The 8,648-nt window shown below is 47.5% G+C and overlaps 1 protein-coding gene across 1 annotated transcript in view; it reads left to right on the top strand.

Moving 5' to 3' along the window:
• Positions 1–41: 41 nt before the first annotated feature.
• Positions 42–8,648, top strand: part of PDIA3 (protein disulfide isomerase family A member 3) — a 30,008-nt gene continuing 21,401 nt past the window's right edge. The window contains exon 1 of the mRNA XM_058665933.1: positions 42–345. Coding sequence (XP_058521916.1) covers positions 179–345 — 167 coding nt within the window. The 5' untranslated portion in view covers positions 42–178. The remainder of the gene's footprint in view (positions 346–8,648) is intronic.

Below are 8,648 nucleotides of genomic sequence, written 5' to 3'. Positions count from 1 at the left end.
GGCTAGGGGGTTGGGACCTCCGGCTGCAGGTCCGCCTGGGCCAGACGCGCGAGCGCAGGGAGCGGGTCCGTGGTCGCCGGCCCGACCTCCGCAGCCTTCTCCCCCCCCACTCCCGCCCCTGGCTGAGCCTCGACCCTCCCGGCCGTTCCCCACCCGAAAGCAAGCTCACCTCGCCGCCATGCGTCTCCGCCGCCTAGCGCTGTTACCCGGCGTGGCGCTGCTCCTCGCCACAGCCCGCCTCGCCGCCGCCTCCGACGTCCTGGAACTCACGGACGACAACTTCGAGAGTCGCGTCTCCGACACGGGGTCTGCCGGCCTCATGCTCGTCGAGTTCTTCGCCCCCTGGTGAGGCCCCTGGACCGGGGCTGGGCCCGGAGTGGTGGGCGAGGGAGGGCGGGAACGGTTGGGCCTACGCAGCACTGGCGGCCTCCACCATTCCCGCGGGCCCGGACTGCGGCCGGCCCAGTTCGTATTCCTGAGGAGCCGAGGAGTCGGTGCTGCTCGCCCGGTTGCGAGAACCCCAAGGTTCGGTTCCCGCAGGGCCACATCCTTTCCCCAAATGCTCTTGCGGCACTTCCTATTTGCGGAGGGCTTAGCCACCCCCTCCCCCCTGGGATGTGGATCGCTACAGTTCCTGCGTGAGTCAGTGTGCTCCGGTCTGCAGTCCAGCGATGAGGCATCCCACAGCCCGTGGAGTGGAGAGATCCTTTCGCCCGGCACCGAGGCCCCGGGGTCTCCCGAAGCATTTCCTCTCTTTGCCTCCATTGGTTTCCAGCCAAGGTCACTCCGTGGCAGCGGAATGCTCGCTCCAAATGCTTTTCTGGAGGAAGGCAGTTATTTTTTCCGTCGTATGGCTTTTCAGTTTTCTGCATGTATCACTTTATTTTTCAGCACCGGTAGACACCCTTGGTAAAATAGAGAACACACAAACAAGAAAGAAAACATCAGAATCCGTTTAAATTATCAGTTTTCGTGGGAATTTATGAGGAGTGACCAAAACACTCCAATGAGAAAGTAACCGGTGTTGGAGAATTACGAGCTGAGGGTGACTTCACTGAACAAGGCTGTATTTCCTTAGGTTAGAACAAACTCAGTGTTAGGACCTGTCTTGGGGAAAGGAAGGGCCAGTAGGATTTCTTGTCTAGTTAACTTGAGTGATATATTTTTAAATCAAATCATTACAGAGAAAGCAGTGATTATATCTTCATTCTTGGGGTAGCTCAGTATATCCCTGCTAATTATGGTACCTAATTTTTCCCTTCCAGGCTCAGTGATCCTTAATTAAGACTAGTTTCAGGAGTAAAACTAGTTTCTGTAGAATATGGTTGGTTCTCACTCATCCCTTTACTCCTCAGACTCTGTTTCTAAAAGTCCTGAGGACCACCTGGATCAGAAGCATGTGCTAAGAGGCAGCAAGTTTTTTTGTTTTGGGTTTGTGGTTGGGTTTTGTCCAGGGCCTTCTTTGACTCACTGTCTGTACCAATTACCTTTTCCTGGTGGTCTGCAGACATGTTTCTAGAACTCATGTGCTCTCTCAGTTACATAATCAGGCAGCTCTCTGTGAGAGGTCCTGTTGGGCTTGTCAAAACCCAGTGGTGCTTTGTCACCAGGAGCTGCCAGAGAACTGGGGGCCTTAGGACTATACAGAGCTTCAGTTGAATGCCTGCTATCCAACTAACTTGGTATACCTGCCTCCTTTGAAAACTACATATCCCATCAGGCACCAAAACCATCCCAAGAATTGTATAGATCTGTGGTGTGTCGGCTTTTGATTGGTTTAGAAAAGAGAGGGTCATCCTCCACAAAGCCTAAGGGAAGATCAGTTTTCTGAATGAGCACTTTGGAATGCAGGAAGTCTCCTGTAGATAACGTCCTTGTTTCTTTACATTCACCGGTTTTTACTATCACTGAAGCTAGAGATGTTTTCAGATTGCTGTGTGTGTGTGTGTTTTTAAGATTTATGTATTTTTATTGGAAAGGAAAATATACAGAGAGGAAGATCTTCCATCCAGTGGTTCACTCCCCCAGGTGACCACTATGGCTGATGCTGCGCTAATCTGGAGCCAGGAGCCAGAAGCTCTTCCAGGTCTCCCAAGTGAGTACAAGGTCCCAAGGCCTTGGGCCATCCTCGACTGCTTTCCCAGGCCTCAAGCAGGGAGCTGGATGTGAAGCAGGGCTGTGGAGATTAGAACCGGCACCCCTATGGGATCCTGTTGCATTCAAGGTGAGGACTTTAGCCGCTAGGCCACTACACTGGGCCCAATGCTGTGTTCTTAATTTATACCTATCAAGAGTAGTATACCACCTCACAAGTTACAGAGTAGTTACAGAATCCCCGCTGAAAGTAGAGTTGAACTATTTGAGGCAAGTTTTTGCTCTTAGATCCTTTGTGCTTTCATTTTACAAGTGAAAATGAAAGACATTTTAAATATTTATTTGCTTATTTTAAAGAGTTAGAAATGTTCCAGCCACTACTTGACTCCTCATGTGACCGTAATGGTGGAGTCTGGGCCAGGCCAAAGCCAAGGCCTCATTTGGGTCCTCCACTGGGGTATCAGGACCAGACACTTGGACCATCTTTTGTTCATTTCCCAGGCCAGTGGCAGGGAGCTTGATTAAAAATAGAGCGTTTTGGGCCCGCCACTATAGCGTAATATTTAAGGTCCTCACCTTGCACGTGCCAGGATCCCATATGGTCGCTGGTTCTTATCCTGGCAGCCCAGCTTCCCATCCAGCTCCCTGCTTTTGGCCTGGGAAGGCAGTCAAGGATGGCCCAAGGCCTTGGGACCCTGCCCCCGCGTTGGAGACCTGGAAAGACACTCCTGGCTTTGGATTGATTCAGCTCCAGCCATTGCGGTCACTTGGGGAGTGAATCATCGGACGGAAGATCTTCCTTTCTGTATACCTGCCTTTATAATAAAAATAAATAAATCTTTAAAAAAAAATAGAGTGTCTGGGACTGGCAGATAGCCTAGTTGCTAAATCCTCACCTTACATGTACTAGGATCCCATTCAGGTGCCAGTTTGTGTCCCAGTTGCCCCACTTTCCATCCACCTCCCTGCTTTTGGCCTCAAGCATGGCTCAAAACATTAGGACCCTGCACCCATGTGGGAGACCTAAAAGAAGCTCCTGGCTCTTGGCTTTGGAATGGCTCAGCTCTGGACTTTGCTGCCGCTTCGGAAATGAATCAGTGGACAGAAGAGCTCCCTCTCTTTCTCTCCTCATCCCTATATATCTGACTTTCCAATAAAAATAAATCTTTAAACTGAAAAATATGGAGCATCTGAAGCTCCTATATGACATGCCAATGTCGCGTTGTGGTGGCTTTGTCCACTATGCCACAGCATTAGACTCTGAAAATTTCTTTGCTGTTGTCTTTTTATAGACTTTTCGTTTCTGAGTTTAAAGATTTATTTATTTTTATTGGAAAGGGAGATTTACAGAGAAGAGGAGATATGGAAAGATCTATCTGCTGGTTCATTCAAGTGGGCTCAATGGCAAGAGCCAGTTGGAAGCCAGTAGCCTCCTCCAGGTCTCTCACGCAGATGAAGTGTCCAAGACTTTGGGTCGTCTGACTACTTCCCAGGACACAAGTAGGGAGCTGGATGGAAAGCGGGGCAGCTGGGATTAGAACCAGCGCCCATTTGGGATCTCTGCACATGTGAGGCAAGGACTTAAGCCGCTGGTCCAAAGTACTATTTAATGTTTATGGCAGTTTCTATCCATGTGTTAATCAATGGTGAATGAGTTGGTTTTACACGAAGTATGTTGTAGGTTTGACTTTTTTTAAGAGTTGCGGGTTTTTTTTTTTTGTTTTTTTTTTTAATATTTACGAGTAACCAAAAGAAGAAAGAGATCTGGGCCCTGTGCGTGGCCTAGCGGCTAAAGTCCTCCCCTTGAAAGCCCCGGGATCCCATATGGGCGCCGGTTCTAATCCCAGCAGCTCCACTTCCCATCCAGCTCCCTGCTTGTGGCCTGGGAAAGCAGTCGAGGACAGCCCAAAGCCTTGGGACCCTGCACCCGTGTGGGAGACCCGGAAGAGGTTCCTGGTTCCTGGCATCGGATTGGCACGTACCGGCCCGTTGCGGCTCACTTGGGGAGTGAAACATCGGATGGAAGATCTTCCTCTCTGTCTCTCCTCCTCTCTGTATATCCGGCTTTCCAATAATAATAAAATCTTTAAAAAAAAAAAAAAGAAGAAGAAAGAGATCTTTCAGCTGCTGATTTGCTCCCCAAATGGCCACAATAGCCAGAGCTAGGTCAGGCCAAAGGCAAGAGCCAGGAACTCCACTTGGGTTCTCCATGTGGGCAGCAGAAATTCAAATGCTTGGGCTGTCATTGCTGCCTCCCAGGGTCATTATCAGGGAGCTGGATCAGAAGTGTAGGTGGTCTTGGGCCCTGTGCTGTGGCCTAGTTGCTAAAGTCCTGGCCTTTAATGCACTGGAATCCCATATGGGTTCCAGTTTTGTTTTTGCTTTTTTTTTTTTAATTATTTTTATTGTAAAGATGGATATACAGAGAGGAGGAGAGACAGGAAGATCCTCTGTCCAATGATTCATTCCCCAAATGAGCGCAACAGCTGGTGCTGTGCCCATCCAGGAACCTCCTCGAGGTTTCCCACATGGGTTCAGGGTCCCAAGGCCTTGGGCCATCCTTGACTGCCCTCTGAGGCCACAAGCAGGGAGCTGGACGGGAAGGGAAGCCACCAGGACCAGAACCGACGCCCATATGTGATCCTGGTGCATTCAAGGCAAGGACTTTAGCCACTAGGCCACAGGTCGGGCCCGGGTTCCAGTTCTAATCATAGCAGTCCCACTTCCCATCCAGCTCCCTGCTTGTGGCCTGGGAAAGCAGTTTAGGACGACCCAAAGCCTTGGGACTCTGGACCTGTGTAAAAAGAGGCTCCTGGCTCTGGATCGGCTCAGCTCTAGTGGTTGCAGTTGCTTGGGCAGTGAACCGTCAGACGGAAGATCTTCCTCTCTGTATATCATCCTTTCTAATAGAAATTATAATGGTCTCAAACCAACATTCTAGGGATGTAACATGACAGCATGCACATGTAAAATTTTTATCCTTTGAAGGGCAGAGAGACAAATATTCCATCTTCTGGTTCACTTCCCCTGATATCTTCCCCCAGGCAGCTAGGCCTGAGCCAAGTGGAAGCCTGGAACCCCGAACTCCATCCGGATCTCCATCCGGGTCTGCCCTGGGATGGCAGGGATCCAAGTACTTGAACCACCACCTGCTGCTTCCTAGGATATTCAGTAACAGGAAGTTGAAATCAGAAGCAAATCCTGGAACTCCAGTCCACGCGCTTTGACATTGAAATATTCTGGAATAGGATTGGGAAACTTCTGCCTTTATGTATATAAGGCCTGTGAAATCATTTGATCTGGCCCTAAAGTAAAATTTTTAAAAAAACACATTTACAGAGAAGGAAATAGAGAAAACTTTTGTCCACTGGTTTGCTCCCCAAGTGGCTGGAATTGCCAGAGCTGAGCCGATCCAGAGCCAGGAGCTTCTTCCGTTTCTCCTGTGTGGGTGCAGGATCCCAAGGCTTTGGATCATCCTCGAATGCTTTCCGAAGCAGCAAGCAGGGAGCTGGATGGGAAGTGGAGCATGTGGGACACAAACCAGCTCCCACATGGGACCCCAGCGCATGCAGGACAAGGATTTAGCCACTGATTCATTGTACTGCTCACTTAAAGTAGATAATTTTATATGACTTGTAAACAGTGTAATCAGTATCCAAATGACTGTAGGTAGAAGAAAGATTTCCCCACCCCTGTTTGAAAAAGAGTGTGGAGAAGATAGAATGGATATTTAGTACTTGTTTCCTTAAATGCTGAAGTTTTTACATGGAATAACACCCCAGTTGATATTTCAAGTTAATTTTTTTCCCTCTCCTGGATAGCTGCTGATTGGCACCTAGTAATACTATCACCCCTGCCAACTGGGGTTCCTTCCTACTGCAAGAGAGTACCATAGTGATTTTCCTTTCCAATACTAAACTAGCACTTAGGACGTGGCAGGCATGAAGTAATGATTAGCTGGCTGTGTATGTTATAATTCATTATTAGCTGCTAGGTGTCATCTCTGAGGGTTGATGGAGTTGTTAATACTTCGTAAGGGTTGTGGAGGAAGTAGTGATTACCGGCAGTGGATCTGTGTCACTGTAATGCCACCTGAGTTCCCTTGCTGGTGGGTTTGGAGCATATTCTTCTCCAGCTCCCCTGGAGCTCCTCCTGTGCACCTGATGAGCTTAGAGATGCTGGCAGCCCAGCCCTTCAACTTGCACATCTGGTTTGTTCCCAGGTTCTGAAAGATTGAGTTAGTACACAAGCCATGCGTGTTTATAAATTTTTTTTCCCTGCTAAGGTGTTTGAATAAATAGTTGAAGTGAAACTACTAAGTCTGTTGTCTCAGCTTTGCCAGTTACTACATATATAATAAATCTCTCTTCTCTCTGGTCTTCCCTCTGGTGCTGTCATTCTGGCCCAGTCTTTTTTATCTACCATGTGAAATACAGTATTTCCTGTTGACTTTATTCTGTGTTCTTTTGTTGGTAACCAATAGTCTTAAGATCATAAAACACACTTAGTATCTCACCAAAAAGCAAAACTTGTTCAGGTTTTCTGATTACATTGTTCTAGCTAGTAGGTTGATTTTTGTTTGTTTTAAGATTTTTTGAAAGAGTAAAAGAGAAATGGAGGGAAACACTTGAGATTTTTCATCTGCTGGTTCACTCTCCAAATGGCTACAGTGACCAGAGCTGGGCTGAAGCCAGGAGTTTCTTCTGGGTCTCCCACTTGGGCGCAGGGGCCCGATGACTTGGACCATCTGCTGTTTTTCCAGGCACAGACTCTTTAAGTAGAGCAGCCAGAACTTGAACTGGCTCCCATATGGTAACCCGGTGCAGGTTTTACCTACTGTCCCAGTAGCTCGTGCTTTCTACCTTTACTCTATTATTCCCCATAACTAAGATACCTAACCAGGGCTGGTGTTGTGATGTAGCTGGTAAAGCTACTGGCTGTAATACCAGATGATCCAGGTACTGGTTGATTGATAGAGGCCCAACTCTATGCTAATGGCCAGGGGAAAGTAGCAGAAGATAATCCAAGTATTGAGTCCCTATTACCCATGGCTGAAGCTCCTGGCTTCTGTCTGGCCCAGCCTCTGCCCTGACCATTGCAGCCATCTGAGAAATGAACCAATGGATGAAAGATTTTCTCTGTCTCTAACTTTGACTTTCAAATAAGATAAATCAGAGGGAAAAAAACCTAACGTTACAGTGGGAGCAGTGAGTTAAGTTACTGCTTGGAGTATCCTGCTGTATTGCAGTGACAAGTTTGAGTCCTGGCTAGTACAATAGGTTTTTTTTTTTTTTTTTTAAAGATATACTTATTTATTTTTATTGGAAAGGCAGAATTACATAGAGAAAGATCTTACATCCGTTTTTTACTGTCCAAATATCCACAACAGCTGAAGCTGTGCTGACCTGAAGCCAGGAGCTTCCCCTGGGTATACTCTGCAGGTTCAGAGTCCCAGTGTCTTGCATTATGTACCATCTGCCACTGCTTTCTGAAGCCACAAGCAGGGAGCTGGGTGGGAATTGAAGTAGCTTGGACAACCAGCGGCCATATGGAATCCCGGCTTTTGCAAAGGAAGGATTAGTCAATTGAGCCACTGCAGCAGGACTTACTGTTTCTTTCACCATTTATTTATTTAATTTGAAAGGCAGGTTTACAGAGAGAAGGAAAGATAGATCTTTGTGTGTGCCCGTGGATGGTGGGTGATGCTCTTTATCCCAACCCCAGGTCTCCCATGTGGGTGGGTGCCTTGACCTGAACCACATATGCCCTCCAGTTTTCCCCCTCTAAACCACTCCCATCTTAACTTCTTTGCCAACCTGTGAGTGCAGTGGCCCGGTCCGTGGAGGACTCCAGAAATCATTCCTTCCCTGTCAAACATAACACTTAACTGCTCCCACTACAATACATCCCCAGACCCTGTTCCCTGGAGAGTCTGCAGCACTCGCCCCCACCCTCTGGTGTGTCCCTGCCTTCCTTACATATCTTAAATAATAATAATAAATTAAAAACAGAATAAAATAGCAATTGTGCTGGCACACTGGTATAATTAACACAAATTTGGCATTAACCAGGCCCAGAAGGCATGCCAGCCTTGACTGTCTTTCTGCTAGCAGTTCAACACTTCCCTAGGTACAAGGCAACCTAGGGAGTTGCCTACAGCTCGGGCTAAAGTTTAAAATAATTTGGATAGGACTACTGAAAACTCTGGAGAACATAAGATCTTCAATAACCTTGATTTGTTTTTTTGTTTTGCTTTTTTTTATTTGAAACGTTCAGTGTCAGAGAAGAGGCAGATCTTCCATCTGCTGATTCACTCCCCAAACAGCTGCAACAGCTCTGTTTGGCCAGGCTGAAATCAGGAGCCCAGAACTCCAGCTAGGTACACCAGTAAGGAACTAGATCAGAAGTGAGTAGCCAGAACTCAAACTGGGGCTCCAGGGTGGGATGCAAGTGTCGCACGTGGCAGCTTAACCCCTTGGCATGATGCCAGCCCAAAACCTTTCTCTTAATTTTTAGGGTAAAATATTTCCAAATCATTTAGTCATTCATCACTT

The sequence above is a fragment of the Ochotona princeps genome, chromosome 6 (genome assembly GCF_030435755.1).
Source record: "Ochotona princeps isolate mOchPri1 chromosome 6, mOchPri1.hap1, whole genome shotgun sequence".
Classification (NCBI taxonomy): domain Eukaryota; kingdom Metazoa; phylum Chordata; class Mammalia; order Lagomorpha; family Ochotonidae; genus Ochotona; species Ochotona princeps.
Note: the sequence above shows the minus strand (reverse complement) of the source record. Positions and strands in the feature narration are given on the sequence as shown.